General features: G+C 47.0%; 1 protein-coding gene across 2 annotated transcripts in view; it reads right to left on the bottom strand.

The window, feature by feature from the left end:
- The window catches only part of LOC126527707 (uncharacterized), a 66,893-nt gene that overhangs the window by 12,958 nt on the left and 34,968 nt on the right, over positions 1–18,967 (bottom strand). For both annotated transcript variants that reach the window (XM_072284494.1, XM_050175572.3), the window contains 4 exons: positions 12,843–13,231; positions 8,145–9,393; positions 7,127–7,528; positions 997–1,131 (listed from right to left, as the gene is read on the bottom strand). In XM_072284494.1, the coding sequence (XP_072140595.1) occupies positions 997–1,131; positions 7,127–7,528; positions 8,145–9,393; positions 12,843–13,231 (2,175 nt within the window). The remainder of the gene's footprint in view (positions 1–996; positions 1,132–7,126; positions 7,529–8,144; positions 9,394–12,842; positions 13,232–18,967) is intronic.

The raw sequence follows: 18,967 nt of genomic DNA, 5'->3' as shown, positions 1-18,967 counted from the left end.
GCCGATATTAATGATATTATTCATTACTGATACGGAAGGAACTGTTTCAATGCACGTAATGTACTCACGAGAAGAAAAATAATCGCGGTCGGCTTGCTCCGCCGGCCGCCATTTTTGTTTTGGTGTCTTGCACTGACAGCGGCAGCCGCCTTGCTTGTCATTTCGCAGCAAATGCGGGATGAAAAAAGAAAATGTTTTTTTTTCGTGGGAAATTTAACTCACGTAATGATCGCACCCCTAAATTTGCATCAATTTTTTTTAACAAAAATGTGCTATCATTATGCGAGTAAATACGGTAGTACTAGCCCAAGTATCCCAACAAGCAGATAGATAGCTTTCTTAAATATATATTCAACATGATGATTCCATGTCAAGTTCGATGTATCATGCATGCCCGAGTATTTATACGAAGTTGTCATTTCCAAGGTAACATTATTCAGAAAGTACACAGGTAGGTTACTGTTGGATTGTGATACTCTCAAACTTACACTTGTTAATGTTAAGCTCCATTGACCACATTTGGCACCAATTGCTGACGTTATTAGGGTCGGCCCGAAGCAGCGTGACGTCATGTTCAGTAGTTATTTCTCTGAAGATTACATAGTCGTCTGGAAATAAGTGCATGTCAGATGTTATTGCTGCAGGTAGGTCATTAGCACAGACAAGGAACAAAAGAGGTCCCAGGATGAAGAGGACACCAGACTGCACGTTATTATGAGGTGAGTTATGACAATCGCCAAACTGTCTGCAATAAAAAACTGTCGGCATATAAAAAAATTTTACTACAGGCTATGCATTAAGTTTCCTATGCTTATTAAGCCAGAATTTTGAAGTATCAAGCTCAGTGCAGCAAAAACAACATGCTAGGCATTACCTATAAAACTTGGTTGTCAGCCTGTGCTAACCGAGTATTATTTTCTTTGTGGTCCATGGTGCACATTTTTATCTGGAGTTTTTTTTTCCAGTTAGATGAGCGGGCAATTTACACTGTCTCACCTGTGGAAGGTCCCGACGCCCTGGTTTTTCTCTTCATGACAACCACAGCATCATCGTCCCTGACCTCAGAGTCCCGTCGGAAGTTGCGCTGGTTTGGCAGTCGGGGAGGAGACCGGTGGTCTCGGCCCGCTGGCACTGCAGGAAATAGGGAAGCCAACAGACCGTAAGTCTAAGCCGCGTTTCAAAATATTGCTGGCTCTCCCGTAATTGAGAGTAGATGTAAGCATGAAACGGCAACCGGCAAAGTAGACTGGTTGGAGATGATACCAGCCACAATCTTCAAATAGGTGTAGTGCATGTTCACAATGGCACACCCCACCACACCACACCGCACCAAACCACACTGTGCACGCCCAGCTAGAAGAAAACCAGCTGAAGGTGGCGTGACAGGCAGCGAAAGATGCCAGGGAGACAGAGCGCATTGTCCAGCTAGAAGAAGAAAAGTGCCTGAAGGAGGTGCCACACAGCACGGCACCATCTGTCGAGGCAAAGCAAAACCCGTGTTGCGGTACTCACGGACTGCTGGCATTCGAAGGAGTACAGGCAACCCTGTCTCAGCACCAAAAGATGACAATGAAGTGTACGGTCCCCTGTACCTGCCTTTTGAACATTGCTATTGGAAATGACAAATAAAACTTCAGTGTACCAGAAGTTACAGCTTCAGGGATATTGTGAACAGACATTATGAAGAACTCCAAAGCAATATTTTTTGTAGCTTGTTTGGGCAGTAACTAGCACATGCAATGCGGTCCTGTGCAAAGGGTTGGGGGCCAGAGACCGCATTTTCTTAGACTGACAACTGGCCAGAATGTGTGGTGAGACGTTGATGGAAATGAAATGACTATGATTTATAGTGATAGCATCCAGCACACTGTTCGTGATTTAAGTAGGAAATATAATCTTAAATTGACAAAGAAAGTAAGAAAAACCAGTAAGTGGTAACGCTTGGTGGCGAAGTCTTCATACTTCGAAATGTAGTCAAGAGATTACTGTACGTAAGTCGACTGTCATTAAGTACAGTATAGCTACTGCTTAACATTGCAGTTACTATGTTATTACACTTGCACTTTATTCCATGCACATTATGAAGTAAAGAAAGCTCACGCTAACGAGTGGCGCTCGCACTGTCCCACATGCATGGCGGCGCACATGCTGTTGTATGTGCGTGAGTATAGCATGCCTTTGCAAGTATCCAGAGTTTTATGATCTCCCTGTGATACAAAATGCCATCGACGAGTTGTGCGGTAAGTGGGTGCACTGTTTACCTCCTTGGTGTCGGCGCCTCTGTCACAGTATGCGTGGCAGTACACTGATGTCGGTACAGTGTGACAGAGGCGCCGACAGTCGACAGACTGAAATCGGTGTCGGGTCGGCTTAGTGTGAGTGAGCATTTACCAATTGGCATTCTCCAGGAGCGCTGCTTGTGGCGGGGACGGTGGTCTATCGCGTGTGGGGATCGCACGCGCATCCCGATATCTCCGGAGCGGCCGCGCGGTTATCACGCGATAATCACGTGCTCGCTCGCGGAGGGTAGCGGGGAGAGGGCACCTTCGCCGCTCCCGCTGCTCTTCGCGCCTGGCCGCGACGCTGCAGCCAAGGCACCCCGTTCCCTCCTTTCCCTTTCTTGGAACCGGGGAGACTCCCTCTCCGCCGCTCGGGGAGAAGCGCTATTCCCCCGATGCACCGTTGTCTTTCGGCTGAAGAGCTTGCGACAGGCCGCATCTCAACTCAGCCGCTGAGACCGCCGCACGCCGTCCCCCTGTTGCGCCCGGCCTTTGTGTGCGACTGACCGCCCCAGGGCCCGAGCGCGGATCCACTCTGGGTGAGCTGAACCCTTATCAGCCTCTTTTGTGGTTCCCACATTGTGCGGTTTGTTTCACCCCAGACGTGCGGAATGCTCCGCCGCTGTGGTTTTTGTGTTGTATCTGTATGTGTTGTTGCTGTTGTTGTCCGGTTGGTATCCTTGTACTCTAAGGTGAATAAACACCTTAGGTCGAGACTCACCCTGTCCTCCCTGGCCTGAACCCGCCGTGGTCGCAACTCACTGCGAACCGCGGGTTAGGGGTCACAGCTCTGACTGCTAGGGCTGCTGCGAAAGTGCTAGCGAGCGACTGCCGCTCCATCGGCGCTGTGCGATCCAGAGAAGGGTCAGGTGCGCACGCGCGAGCCTGAGTAATACCCCTATACGCGAAAGTCAGATTCGTCGCTTCTACTGCCGCTTTCGTCCATCGAAGCATGACGTTCGGGTGCTACTTCGTAAGGATCTAAATTCTGAGCACGCACGCAAACTAAAATCCTTTGTTCCAGCTCACTCAGGTCTTCGAGAGACATCGGAAATCAGAAACGCATGCTTGGCTACAGCAACATGAGTCGCGTATCACATGTAAAAGCGTCGTCTTGTTTTTGATGCACTTGGTTTTGTTTTGACTAGTCAAATACCAAAGCAGTTGGACAGGAAACTGCAATAACACGTAGCTATTATCGCAGAAATACCTTAACACTTCGGAAAATATGAATTGCACGAACATTGACTTGATAAACAAAATAATACTTTCTTACACCTATGGCCGCTACACTTGTCGTCTGCCTCCCACTAGACCCAGTCTATAATTGCTATCACGCTCACCTATCACAGCTTTTAGCTTGTTTCCAGCGAACGTCTTCATCCTCACTGCACATAGAAAAATTCTGATAAAAAATGTTCCGCGGCGTTTTCCGCATTACTACGTTTTCCGCATTCATGATAAGATGCTCTGGCCGGTAAGCTTTCCATTGCACTAAATAAAGTGGGTACTATAAAAGATTGGTTGTCAATCCCTTTAAGCTTTGACTGGTTGATCTCGTTTTGTTCTCGCAACTTGCTCAGATGTTCTTTTTTGAGTGCCTGGATAATGGATCTGGCTTTTCTCTCAAGGTCACTTGAAGGTCGCCGACAAAGGGAGCTAAAAGCATTTCACGCTTAAAACGCCACAGTTTTGCCTGAAGGGCGAAGCACTGAGGGCAACAGCAAAGTTTAGAGTTGTTGTACGTGAACTCCTCAGATGGTCCTTTAACCGTATGCGTCACACAGCACACAAGACAACTTCTGCTGGGCAGAAGGAACAGTAACCTTGGCTGCTACCAGGCGTCTCACAATGACTGTGTGTTGAGGATCGTCGCCAGTGGTAGTGCAGGTATTGCACCTTGTTTATGCATGAGATGAGACCAACGGGAAAGTGTCGATGTTAGCACCCAGTAAAACATCAGATGACGCTAGCAAAAAGTTTACAGCCTGTTCTGCTCACACCAGTGCACACACGCGGCAGCTTAGCAGGAACACTAGTGTGCTTACACAGAAGCATGCACAAAACACTCGTGACGGCTGTGGAAGACAAAATGCTGTTCTGGCTCCGCCATCGAGCAAACTGAATGGAGCACTGACAGTCCGTCCATTTCGCTTTGTCGTTTTAGCAACTAAACGCTCTCTCTATCTCTGGAGACCCCCTAACTCTCTGCACACGAGCCATGTGACAGCAGGACAGCGGCAAAAATGTGGCTAGAGTGCCTGCAGCATTACCACCGTTCACCGTGAGATTGAACTACAGGTGGCAGCACCGTCGCCATGTCAGTGCGGATAGGCGTCGGCAGCACACATCGAAATGTACACAGTGGTGCTTCATTCTGACGCAGTGAACTTATTATATATTGCCCTCCAATGGCTGCATTTTTGCACGAAATGTGCAGAAAGTTTATTTTTACTTGGAAAGAAAGTGCAGTGCTTAACAGGGGAGTGGCACTCAGCCAACCCATGTACGTTTTGGCAATTCCCTGGGGCTTTTTGTGCTTGTTTCACTGGTGTTCCACCTGCTCTGCTAATATTGTTGTGAAACTTCATTATTACTGCATTCTCCGCAAATATTGCAATGGTTATAATAAAGTCAGCATCCCCGTACAAGGAATGCAGCAAGGTAATGTGCAATTTACATCAACAATTTTAGGCTTAGGTTTTCTTTTTCTTCTATTTTTTTAATTTGCTGCAATACGCAAACAGCTAATGAGTTCAATTACACAAGCTGCGCCATGGTGAATAACAACAGGTTAGCAAAATCGCCAGGTTGCTTCAAACGAGAACATTTTAACGCGAAATCGTTAAGGGCCCCGTGTCGCAACAAATCCAGTATCGGCATCCCGCGTCGACCATTGTTTCGGCAAAAATCATTCCGAACCACGCAGGCCCTCCGTGTAGTGCAAAGAAGTTACTGAACTAATTGAATTTCTCAAAGTAAAATATGTCAGAAAAATTGCAAGTACGACTTACAACTTGCAGACATGATAGCTTCGGATTGTAATTTGAACGTACGAGAAAACATAATTCCGTTACGCGGAAACTCGCACACAAATCCCTTTCCGGTGTTTCTACCATTCATAGACCGGCTACGGCGTCCGAGATTTGCGCTGTCGGAGGCCACGGAGCCGGCGCGCCCGGTTCATTGCGACACCTCCAGTTGGCGCTCGCCTCCGCCGCATCGCGGCCCACGCAAGAGGCCTCATTTTTACCAGAAAGCTCGCCTTCGTGCATAGTGTTTGCTGCCAGCATTTCCCGGCAAACATCACGGTTACATAAGCTGCAGTTGCCAGGAAACGTGAGAAGCAGTCAGGGATCTTTGAATGCTACTGCGTTCCACTCTTAAAGGCGAAGCTTAAGCGTATTCCAAATTTTTATTGTAGTAACGCTAAAGACGCGTGATTTAAGCACGAAGCTGCCCTTGCATTGTTATATGCAAAGTTGTAATTATTCGAGAGGCTAAAATCATTAGGTTCTTTTGTTCCAGCTAGTAATGACAGCTGTTTTCCGTCCTGCTAAAAATTCCGCACTTCCCCTTTCGACTATGTGTTATGAGGTCCTGATCTGCAGAGACTGCTATTACACATGATCGTCATAAACACCATATTTTAGCTTTCTTTTTACGGAAGCGAGTGAAAACATAAAAGCCCTTGATGTACTTGTGAGGCAAAATAAGCTCACCCTTATGGCACTGGAACCACATATTAAATGAACACCTCAGGTTGCCGCCGCGTAACCAATAAGCGAGAGCTATACAATTATCACAAACTATCATGATGCAGTTATCGTAATAAATGTTTACTATGTGCTATGAGTGGTTGCTAATGATTATTTTTTTTATTGCAGAGTGATATTCTTGTCACCTCGTTCATGTTGCGTGGTATCACGGATATTGTGAAGTGATCAACACATCCAGAAAAGTTGCTAAAGCGTGGCATTTACGGAATGCTGCAACCTTTGATTTCTTTAAAACGAGGAAAAATGCTTTCTGTGGTTTACTCGAAGCACAAAGTGACAATTAAATTGCTTTGATTGTGGTGGAAGGAAGGTGCGATGGTCACACACCGCTGCGCGTTCGACGTGGCCAATCACTGACCTTACTGCTGTGCAAAGACAACGCAAGGCTAAGCGCTTCTGTACATTGTCCAAAAATGCAGACCAGCTTTTATGGCTGTCCTACAACCACAGGAAAAATGGTCATTAAAGATATGCATGCTGTATGCGCACATGTAAAACGTGTTGGGCATAACCAACGACTCGCAGCGCAATCCACACCACCTGTGGTTCAACCAGTGCCCATCTGGCAGCAACTCTGCTTGATCCCGTGCGTGACCAATAGCAATAAGATATACAGATTGGAAACTGCAAAGACATAGGAAAGCTCAGAAATTGCCAGCCGAAAGATATCTGGCTGCGCAAGGCTTGAGTACTTTTATTCTATCTTGAATAAACCATGCAGTGAGCATGACAAACAGCGCGAGTGACAGGACAACTGATGTGAACAGCACAGAGAAGCTATCAATTGATCATACAAAATCATACAATGTACAAGAGACGCATACTAGAAAAGTACAACGCTAGCTACGAGTTGCTTGGCCGGCTGGCAAGGAAGCACATTATTTTTGCTTTCACCGCATTTCCTTGCTGGCCTACCGAGAAACTCAAAGTGTCGTGATTTTGTGTCAGCTATCTTTTACGTAGTGTATGACTCTGAAGTCTCGTTTCCAGCATTGTTCACCATGCTGAATGTAAAACCAAGTAGTTCAGTTAGAACCCTCAGGCAATGAATAAAGATGAAGATCTTACTTGTGGCTGGAGACCGCCTTGACCGGTCTGCATTTCTCCTCAATGCTTCCTCGGCAGGAAGAGAAGCCACTGCAGCCATTGGCGACGGGCTCGACAATGCCTGCGACTGCTGGCTCGCCATTGCCTGCTGCTGTCCCAGCCTGGACCGAGCAGCCTTGGCCTCGCCGCTCCCCGCTGCCGTCAACCGTCGCGGCCGACCGGGACCACCGTCTTCCCGCCGCGTCGTCGGTGCCGGGGAGTCCGCTGCTGCAGCTGCCGCCGTCGCGAGCGCCTCGTTCTCCTTTCCCTGCCGCTGCGGCCGAGGCGGCCGCACCCGAGACTTGTGCGCGAGCTCGCTCAGCGACATCTCCTCCTCGCTTGAGTGATCAGACTCTCCTTCCTCGACCGTGGCCGGAGATGGCACTGCAAAGCACATTGCCGCCAAGGCAGCCATTTTGACATTGCACGTCTGAAAAAACGTGGATGCCACCCCGTGTGTTAGCCGAGTGGGCTTGACTGCTTGGGTGGATCAACAACGTAAAACACCAGGGACGCATGGTCATTCGCACACACTGCAGTCCCCTTCCTGAATGACACAGCTCCTGTTCAGCCCTGTAGCTGTTGTGCCGTGCCCACTTGATGCAGTCTGGTTCATCGGTGCCACTTTCTGTCACATTCTAGCTGTAGATATTCTGAGTTCAAGCACTTTTTGGTTTGTGTTATACAGAGAAGCCAGGAAACCAACAAGACCTAAAAGGGAAAATTGGTCGAATTGGTTGTGTTGATTTATGGTAACGGGCAGTGTAAATAACGAGAAAACACCTAATGACAGCATCAAATAAAGGCATCAGAAAAGTAATAAAATAGTAAGAAAAAGTACCAGTAAGGAAGAGTAATGTGACTACTCTGACATAGAAACATGTCAGACATGACAAACTCTAAGTAGACAATGTTGAATATTCAAACCTCTTTTAACAAGAAAAGGAATCTAGCTGCTCCAGTAGAATTACAGGATGAACGGCATAACAGAACAGTTTACCTTGTGCTGCCCGTCGCCTCTGATTCCGAAGACGGCCGTCATCACCCAGTTCATCACCGGGAGCACAAACAGAAGCCTCGGGACATGTCCGGAGCAATTCTAGGTCGGCTTCGTGTTCCGGCACTGGCTCCTCTTCGGAGTCCTTGTGGTTCGTGAGCAGAAGTGACACGGGCACCGGCGAAGCCCGGTTGCTTGCCGGCTCACTCTCGTCATCGTCGTCTGGAGGGTCTATCGCCATGTCTAAAAGGGTCGACAGGGAATCGGGGAGCTGGGGCGACCCAATGTGGTTGGCAATCACCGTGGGGCTCAGCACCGCCAGCTCGCTGCCACTGTCCTCTGCCATGTCTGTACAATCCTCCGGCAACAACGTTGGTGACGAGAGTCGCTCCGTGCCCGCAGACAACTGGCTCTTCTCCGCACCACCACACTCCCCTTTGCCAACTGCCTCGGAAACCATCATCACCTCGGTGGACGCGTCGGCTTCGCGCGTGTCTGCTTCAGTCACAACCACAGAAGGCGTTGCCGCCATTGCACACGCTGCTGCCTCCCGAGAGTCTGGTTCGACGGCCGCTTCCCCTCGCACTTCACTGACACCACTCACAACTGGTTGCCGCTCCTCTGGCAGCATCAGTGCAGGCACATTCACTGATGGCTCGAACGACGCTGTACTAGACAGCACCGAACTAGGGGATGCCTCGGCGCTGGTCTCCAGGGGTGACCGTGCCACCACCGTCGTTGCACTTGCTGTGGCCATCACCGACTTCATGACCATGTTCACCAGAGATGGCGATGAAGTTGATGACGGTGGCGCAGCAGGTGGTGGCGCTGCTCTTGCAGTGCCACCTGTGGCAGCTGGGCTGCTGAGGCTGGCACCCTTGGTCGTCGGTGGTATCTTGGAGACGACCAGTCGAATCGGCGGTGACACAGATCCGCTGGCTACAGATGATCGCGAGCCATTCTGGCTGGCCGGAGAAGAGATCAGCTCGGCCAGGGACGACTTGAGGGCAAGCCCAGAGGCGCCTGACGGAAGTGCCAGAAGCTTGATGGGAACAGTCTTAGGTATGCTGCCGGGCCCGGATGGAAGGGCCAGCACAGGATGGCAGCTGGTTGGGGATGACGAGGAGGCCGTTGTTGCTGCTGTCAAGTTGCCCTTGAAGATGAACGTGAGCCGCTGCTGTGGATCACTGCTGGTGCCACTGCTGCCCGCTGTGCTCCACATGGAAGGCGAGATCATTTGGCCCCCAGGAACCTGAAGACACAAGTGTAAATCAAACAAGGCTGCCATGAGCACATCTGTGTTGACTAAAGGAATGACCGTGCACATGCCTTCCTCTCTCTTTTGTTAACAATGTGCTGGGACGACTGTCACAGCTTGTTCGTATAGGTATCGTATAGGTATCACCCTTTACACAATGCCAGTATATGTACATGTTCGTATAGTTATCACCCTTTACACAATGCCAGATTACTGAAGATGCAGAAAACAGCAGTAGCCATAGGTAGCGACATCTTGTGACCTAGTGTCCAACCACTATGTGTTGAAAGGCTTTTGTGTTAGACAGGTGCTCCCGTCAAAGAAAAGTAAAATGAGCTGCAATTTGATAACGTTGTTGCCAAGCTTTTACACCAGCAGGTAAATACAAAACGGTTAGTGTGACTAGACTGTGCCACATGATGACATCACAAACGCGGTCAATCATTTATACATTTCGGCAACCTGGTATCGCGTGGAACGTAATATGTGTACAGAAAAGCTAATACTCCTGTTGTACAAGACTCATAGTTAGTGCACAATATAAAACAAGATTGCATGTATGGACAAAATAAAAAAGGCATATAAAGTTGATTTTTGTTAATTTGGACTCTGGCTAATTTGATCTTTACCAATGCAACACTGAACCACAATACTATGCAACAAAAGTGTGTAAATTAACTGTCTGTGTTGCTGGCCATACTGCTAGCATTGCAAAGAAATGCTGTACGTGCACCTTTTTCATGCAATACAACACAGAATATAAACTTTTCATCTATGCAAGGTGTGCCCCCCCCCCCCCCCCCCCCCGAAAAAAAAAAAAAAAAAACATTTTTCAACTTCTAGCTTTTGTGTCAGTGTTTTATGCAAAGACCACAACTATTCACTTCAAGACCGAGAACTTAGTATTTGTATCAGCCCAATTATGGCAAATGTTGCCACATTTTTCTTCAGTAAATATGTGCTATAAAAAGCACTACTCTTCAACCAAAATTACCATTCACTTCAAATTCGATTCAAACTTAAGATTTACTATATTAGACCATCCCTACTGGTTATCTATGGCCTGCCCAGCTCCATTATTGCCTCTTAATTGCAGCTGAATTATCAGCTTCCTGCGTCTGCTCTCCAATACACACTGTTGTCTTCCTGTCTCTTAACTCTTTCCTTTTTTTTTTAAGTCTGTAAAGTTCAAGTTTGTTGCTTCATTTATTAGTGGTACATATATGCAGTAGAAGTTATACAGAAAGAGGACCCAGAGTTAGAAACTGCAGCGGGGCCTTTTAAACTGCAGCGGGACCTCTTACCTCAAGGAATGTGCTCATTTAGGGCGTAGTAGTCACAACGTATACTGTGACACATAAAGTTATAGCTTCATCACTGGTGTTCTGAACATATGTATAGCAGTAATAATTGTTCAGACAACTTTTCAGAATTGTTATGTGAAACTACGAAGCTCCTCCTCAAGGAACATGAATAAAAGTAATAATTTGCTATTTTTAGTACAAATACTCAGAGTAAAAAAAACTCAGATTTACAAAGTATGCACCTGGTTCCCCGATTCCAACTTTTGCAAGCCAAATAATGGGTGGTGGGGGGGTGGAAGAAAAGGAATTCTTAAGATTTGTTGGCGTCAGTGCTATCCACAGTGATGACTATGATATGCAGAAAAGCAGTAACGTCGCAAATGTGGAAACGGGCAAGTTCCTATTGTACAGGGAGCATTCGTTTTTATTCTTGGCAGCAGCCATCTGGTTTGTTTTCTTAACTGCATTGTTTAGGTTCGCGAAGTAATAGTTGTCAGGCCAGGGAGCATGAGAAGCCTCCTACTTTTATTATTGCCTTCAATCAGGTTTTCTGTGCAAGCAAGGTGGCATCGTGTGCATTCAACTGGTGCTGGAGCCTCCACATGCTTTGTTCAGTTCCTGTACAGAGCTGTGTAGTAATGTGGAGTGTTGCACAATATTGTGCAGTAATGAATAGCGGCAATTGCACAGGCGGTGTTCAAAATGTAAGAGATTAAACAGCTAGGCAAGCTTTGGTTGAAGGTTGGTCTGAAAATCGAATGCGTGCTCTTGTGTGAGTGAGAACACCACACAATGGGAACCATTGCTTGCAATAATTTATCCATACGCTGTCGAAACATCGATGGATAAAAGTAACCCATGGGAGGAACAATAATATTGCACTTGATATTAGTCGAACACAAATATGAAAAACGCATGCATTCATCAGCATCTACCATCGTTTGAGACATCATTAATACAGCCTATAAGTTCAATCGGAAAATTGACAACCCGAAAGAAGCTTCCGTGTCCTTAGTGCTGCTGTCATTTAAAAATTATGTTGCCGAGTCGACCAAAGCACAAATTTTGTCTTTTTACTGAAGAAATGCTAGGAGCACTGGAGGCTAGTTTCGAAGATACCTCCAGTTGAAGTTAGATTTTTCGAGACTCTCTAATCTGCCAAAAACTGTCAAATCTTACAGATAGTTGAAGTTCAGTCGTCATTTCAGATGGTGCATGATGTCGCTAGTAGAATTGCAACGGAAATGCCTAACAATGCATAGAAAAACTGATGATCAATTTCTGCAGGCACGGTAATAAAATAGTTAAGTGGGCCCCCCAATGCTTTCTTCGGGTCGCCATATTTGCTCTAAAAAATTATGAAAATTGATCAACACACACAAACCCTATTGGTCAGATAAAATTCTAAATACAAGCAATTTTGGAGTTACCGCTCACTAAAATTTTCGCGGCTCTAGGTGCCACATTTCACTCTCCCATGACATCATGTGGTCACACGACATCAGCTAAAGTCGGTGCAGCAGGCCACCGGCTAAAGTCGGTGCGCCATGGTTGCCAAGCCTTTTTCAGCCTTCTGAAGCCCTTCCTGTGGCCTCCACGATCAAGTGGCGCATGGTCCACTCTTGGAGGCCATGGCGTTAGTTACTTTTATGGTCACAACAGCTTACGCGAGGCTGTCGTTGGCGCTCCAAAGTGCTTGGCACATTATGTTTCGTCGCGAAGGTAGCAACACCTCGCCTGTGGCTGTGCTACACCTAAAACGGCTGTAAAACGCAGTAATGCCATAGCTTCTTTCGCAGTACTTGCAATATTCTGTGAATGTAAATCACACAGTACATTTTTAGCCAACAATCATAGCGTCATTCCTTGACATCACGTCCTGCCTATACAGTACACAAAATCGCCGCATCGAGGCTATGCCATCAGTGCTGCTCAACAAACTTTCCCTGGCGCGTTGCACGGCCCCTTTAAGGTTGTTCCCAACATTTTTCGTTCCATCACTCGTTGCCGGTCCTTAACTTCTTCTCAAGCTTCTTTTCTAACCTCCAAGTTTCTGTCCTGTATGTTAGTATCTGCAGAATGCAATGATTGTGCACCGTTGTTTTCAAGGATAGTGCATAGCAACCCACCGACACTCACCTGCAACGTGCTTGAAGGCACCTCTGCCACACCGCCGGCAGGCTGGGAGGGCGAGGGCTGCATCCTTGGCATCGCCTCTGCCGCGTTGGCCGACGTTGGTCGCGTGGAGCCCCATGTCGTGGGGGAGGAGCAAGAGGAGGAAGGCATGGAGGAGGAGGAGGAAATGGAGCTCGCCACCAGAGCCCCCGCCGAGAGCGAGGAGGGCGCTGCTGCCTCGGACGGGGTGGCCATCGACTGACTAGAGGCCACCACCACCGCGGTGGTTTCTGGGGAGGACGACGGTGGGGGAGGAAGGGGTGAGGGCGCGGCGGGTGGCAACGGTGCCGACGACGGCCGGTCTGGCGGAATGTTGCTGCAAGGGTCTTCGCTCGGTGGCGAGATGGAGCTCCCTGGAGGAAGAGGAGAAGGCGGAAGAGGCTGCTCTACACCGTGAACCTACACTGCGCCCCCTTCCAGATCCTTCTGGACCGTGGTCGAGGCAGGAGGGCGTGGGTCTGTCTCAGCGCCCACCAACTCATCCATCGCACCACATGCTGATGGTACATTCAACTGGTTCCTGCTGCACTCCAATTAAGTTTGCAGCACTCTCAAGATTGCATTCGGGGAAATCCCGCCCCAGCCGACCGTTTAGCCACTCCCATAGCAAACAGAGGAGCCACATGATTGGCATTTTATCTGATCTCGGTCGCACTGCCAGCTTAAAGGTGAAGGTGTCTCAGAGCACAACGCCCTGAACGAACCAGATGAATGTGTTCCGAGTGCTTAATTTTGACCAGCCATATGTAAACAGCACTACGAGAGTGCTCTAGAGCGCTTGAAGGTGACCAGTCAAATATGCCATAAGAAACATCATCAAACATTGTAAAGTGCACATGCTTTCTTCCGTCTTAGCTATAAATAAGTTATGTCCACCCTCATCAGCTCCATGTAGTGTAGCTTGTGTCAGCTAATCAGTGACAAGAGCTGGCTTTGTGTAAGCGCTCACCCACTGTGCGCCATTGATTCCTCCATGAAGCTCCCATTCAGTTAATGCTGCACGCACAAAATCCTGATCAGAGGTGAACAACTGAGCAGCCCTTCTTCTGGTTCTCTATTCTGATTGGCTGACGAGACCCGTAGCTTTCGCTGCACTATGCAGAGTTAATGAGACTGAGCCACTCTGTTTAACATGACGGACAATTTGGGGGTCTTCAACAAGCAGCTGGCTCGTGACGCCCTTGCACGTTGAGGAGACCTTAACATTAGACCTTCCTTTCCAAGCATTCAACTTTCTTCCGTTAGGTTGCCTAAGCAACGGGCAATCCCCCTAATGCTTCATGGAACAAGCTTCAATACAGTCCGTGGTACTCCATGTCCAGATGCCGCTCAATGCCTCATGCAATCTTTACAGAGTATGGTAGACTTCTGTAAATTCAATTCCAGTTAATTCAATCGCAAACGAAGGTCCCCCACCAATGCCTGCGATTTCTATAAGACCGAACTTCCGTTATTTTAATTCTGAAATTAGCCTTTGCCAGATAATCTGAACTTGCCTGGTCAGCATGGTGACTACAATGACGACTCCAATAGTGGCAACGTCAGTTCTGCCGACACTTACAGTATGGTGAATGCATCCAATACACGTCATCTGTTGCAATTTCCTATTTTCAGGCTGCCAAAGGAACATTTTAAAGCAAGAACGATAGCTCACGATGAATTATTACAGTATTTACACAATTATATGGCGTGGCTTTTCTTTTTTTTGAGAAAATTCATCCGAGAATTGCTTCGGAGGTGCAATCCGATACGAAACTAAAACCAGAACTGTGTCTGCGACAGCCTACCGTCAGAGCCAGCTTAGCCATCGTCATCACCACTGCCATCACAGGATGGCAACCATAGATGGCAATAGAACAAGTTCTCGCATAGCATTACGATGACATAACACTTTCAGTATAATTACAAAGCATATCCAAAATGATAAGTTATTTTACATGTTAAGCTAGCGGCAACAAGTCGTGTCACATACACTTGGCATTCCGGAGAATTGCATGTGTTACTAGCGAAGTGGTTAGTCTAGGTGTGGGCCACCATCTTATATGCGATTTTTGCAGAGTTGTATGATAAATGCAGAATATCGAATGTGCTACGAACCATACAGAGTATGTGTCTTGGTTCTTTGTAGACAGCAATAAAGTGCTGCCTGAGAGTGATGGCGAAGGACGTTAATGGAGTACTGACAGAAAATTTTTTCCCTGTTTCATTACGTTATTGGATAGCCCTACCCCCAGTAACTACATTACGGAGTCTTGATTCCCAGAGAGTGCAACAAATGATTAATCACATGACCTTTTAATACAACCATTTCAAAATGTGCGCCAAGGGCAACACGGCTTTGAACATAGAAGAGGTTACCCATTTTGTCACTGAAACCTGGGGTGGCAGTCTTGTAGTACCAGGTATCACTTTTGCTGTGCTGCCTAAAGCAGAGTCCATTCAGGGGCAAGAGGGGAGAAAGCGTTCCCCTGCGTTTCCGAGAGTGGTGAACAGTCGAACGGGCCAATCTGGCAACTTTTGGCAACACAGTCATTGTACACCCTTCACCTCGCCACCTCTGCTTTTGGTAACATGAGAAGTAACCTTTACCCCTCTGCAGCTGCGCTTATGCTTGGAGAGCGTTTTGGATATGTCGTACAAAAGCTGCTGCAATTATTCATTTCTGGCACTCTCGAGGGATTGAGGCTTTGTACTGCAACTATGGAGTCAGCAGCTACCTAAAGAAAGCAAGAAACACACACAGGACACCAAATTTTCGTGTGAGTGCTCTTTTATGCAAATAAATTCCCATTCTGCAAAGGCAAGGTTGGCTGATTAATCCTTATTTTATTGCCAGAATCTGAGGCATCTCATGTTTTTCCTGCTAAAAATCAGCCTGCATGTAAAATTTATGCTTTGTTTTCTAATGCAATTTTTACAATAGTTTTCTACTTTGAAACCATAAAATGGGGGTGTGCGTTTGGGTCAGGGCAAATACTGCCAAATGAACCAGCAGTGCATTTTGGAGATTTCTTTCCTTTTTTTGCCTATTTTAATTTGATCAATTCGTCAGCCCCGTCGGGTGAATTCAAGAAAGTAGGCTACACTACAGAGTGCGCCTGATGTGATCCAAATGTTGATACCTTTCTAGTTAGCTATGTCACGAATTGCCCTCCAGGACCAAAAGCTAAAGAACACACACAGCAGCAGCATTTCCTTGAATTTCAGTGGGTCCCTACGCACTGTCCAAATTCATGCTTTTTATTTGTCAGGCGCTCGGAGCATGATCCTGCATCCAGGTGCTTGAGACTGTGAACCCCCCCTGCACTATCCCACAAAGTATCACAATCTTTCTTATTGTGCTATGACTACAGCAAAAGCTTCCCTGCTACCTGGTAAAACAAAATAGTGTTCATGTTAAAAGACAGACTGGTGGGAATAGTTTGAAAAGAAAAGAAAAAGCTTAAACTAGTTAAAGAAAGGAAGAAAGGGGAGTAGGGAGCGACATGAAATTTTGATGACAGCGAATAATAAGCCCCATTTTTCCCATTTGCAACTAAAAGATTAGTCTTAAATGATGACAGTGACCTTCAGTGGCACTGAGATGGAATACGACCGTTCCAGGCCACCTTTTCCAGGCCACCTCACATTAAATGCAATCAGTGGATGTTTGTCGCAGTGCTCAGCAGCATAACTAACGTTTCAGAAGTTATCATATTTCTGAATCTGGCCCCCATGTCCCAAAAGTGGCTGCTTTACATGGGTGCCTTTTTAAAGTTTGCTTTCGATTCCAAAGGAATTCATTCTGCTTCTTTGCTTCTATGTCAGGGTTTCTAAGTGAAATGTTTTTGGGTTTGCTTGGATTCAAGCTTCTGCATATTTTCCGGTTCAGTCCAGGTTCAGCTCCGGAACAAAAATTTCATGGTTCGAACTGGTCGATACGGGTTCATAAGAGCTTGAAATGAACGTGAATGAAAAGCCTCAAAAAGAAATGTTTCTCAGCCTCACCTGTAATTTTTTTTTGAGTGGAAGATACTTTATTACTTCCCTTACCTGATGCGAACCAATGTATCTCTGGTGCCTTTAATATTATGCACGAAATTGAATACGAATACACTGTGTGAAGGCGCAAAAGCGTAATGCGATTTGATTTCAAAGGCCACAGTGCTCACTGCATCGAAAACACAATTCATTCCATATAGTTGTGCCTGCAAGCTGCCTTACAACTGAACGCGCCTCATCGATTGAGCATACCTTCCAACCTAAAATTAAACATTAAAATTTGTAAAAAATATCGCGATCGAACATGACAAACCAAGGGGTTGCACACATTTGCAAATGTTTCCCGGGGCACACACCTTTTGTGGGATAGATGTGCATTTTAACGCGATAACATTCTTTGGGAGCTTCAGCCAGTTTGCGATATGTCTATGCCTGTCAGCATCTGACCTCTATCTTGCTAACTCAGTTCACCAGGTAATCAATGGTCTAATAGGTAGAGCACTGGGCTGCTGTGCTAAGGGGACCAAATTTGAAACCAACCATTCGACCAATTGGGGTCACTGGGTATGCCACTCTTCAAAGAACCTCTTTCATGCCAACTTGGGTCACTTCCACTGGGTATGTGCCGCTTTTCAATGAATCTCACTGACGGCAATCTGGGTCACTGCCACTAGCTATATGCCGCTCGCCAACGACAAAAGAAATCCTTTAAAATTTATCCGGTACTGGGCAAACCGAACCCACATCATGCATACTCAGGCAATCTTGTCGGAATAAATATTGTAACGGACAGTTAAGGGAGTTCAGACACAACTATTTATTGTGGGCTAACTTGTGCCCTGGGGGTAAATAAGAAAGACTGCCACGTTCAGGAATGCCTTCTTCTCTCTCAAGCGTCGCTTCACCTCTTCTTGTACGCGCCGACAACAGCCACCTGAGATGCGAGTGTGTGCGGCAAAAACTCGTGCCACTATTTTGTCGTCTTTTTTCTCTAATACGCCCTTTTCCTCTTGGGGGGGGGGGCACACAAACCTGCGCACGTTGTTTAAAGACGATTCTGCCTTGTATCATTATCCCCCCTCCAAATCGCATCGTCCCACTCCATAAAGCGACGAAATTGTTTACAAGCTGTTGTCCATACTAAAGTGGTATATGGCACAGAATAGATGTTTCATAGAATGTTTACTGCCTGTCATAATATGGCTTCATTCTGACCACATGTACAGTTTCTGTGCGATGCCGGCATCGTGATGAGGTCACATGTCCTTCTGGTGTAACTTCGTAGTTCAAGGGACTGATGCGGCGAAGCACTCGGCAAGGGCCGAAATAACCGCGCAAAAGCTTTTCGGACAGGCCGCGCATCCGCACAGGAGTCCACACCCATACTCTGTCGCCTGGTGCATACTCGACTTCTCTTTGCCACAAGATGTATCGGCCCGCATCGATGCGCTGCCTTCGTTGAATGCGATGTCGCACCAGGTGTGCTTCTTCAGCCCTCTGTGTAAAGTTGCTGATGTCAGGGTTCTGTTCTGTACTGTTGCTGACAGGCAGCATTGCATCCAAGGGTGTGGTAAATGTTCGACCAAAAACAAGCTGGAATGGCGTTACTTGTGTATTTTGTCCTATGTACGGTGGTCTAAGTCTACGTAAATTGACAACATATCAGTCAGCGTGCTGTTCAATCGCTCGGTTAGCCCATTTGTTTGAGGGTGATAGGCAGTTGTTTTCCTGTGGCTGGTATGAGTCAGTTTCATAATGGATTGTGTTAATTTGGCTGTGAACGAAGTTCCTCAGTCCGTGATAATAAGTGCAGGGGCACCGTGTCGTAATACTATCTTGGTGACAGAGAATTCAGCCACTGCAACGGCTGTTGCACTGAGTAGAGAGGATGTCTTGGCATATCGGGTTAGGTAATCAGTCGCTACTACAATCCATCGTTTCCCTGATGACAATGTCGGAAAGGGACCGAGCAAGTCCATTCCTACTTGTTCGAACGGGGCTCCTGGGGGTTCTATTGGTTGAAGGAGGCCTGCGGGTTTTATTGGAGGCATTTTGCATATTTGGCAATCCCGACATGTTCGTACATAATGCTGTACTGAATTCAATAG

The sequence above is a fragment of the Dermacentor andersoni genome, chromosome 9, assembly GCF_023375885.2.
Source record: "Dermacentor andersoni chromosome 9, qqDerAnde1_hic_scaffold, whole genome shotgun sequence".
NCBI lineage: Eukaryota > Metazoa > Arthropoda > Arachnida > Ixodida > Ixodidae > Dermacentor > Dermacentor andersoni.
Note: the sequence above shows the minus strand (reverse complement) of the source record. Positions and strands in the feature narration are given on the sequence as shown.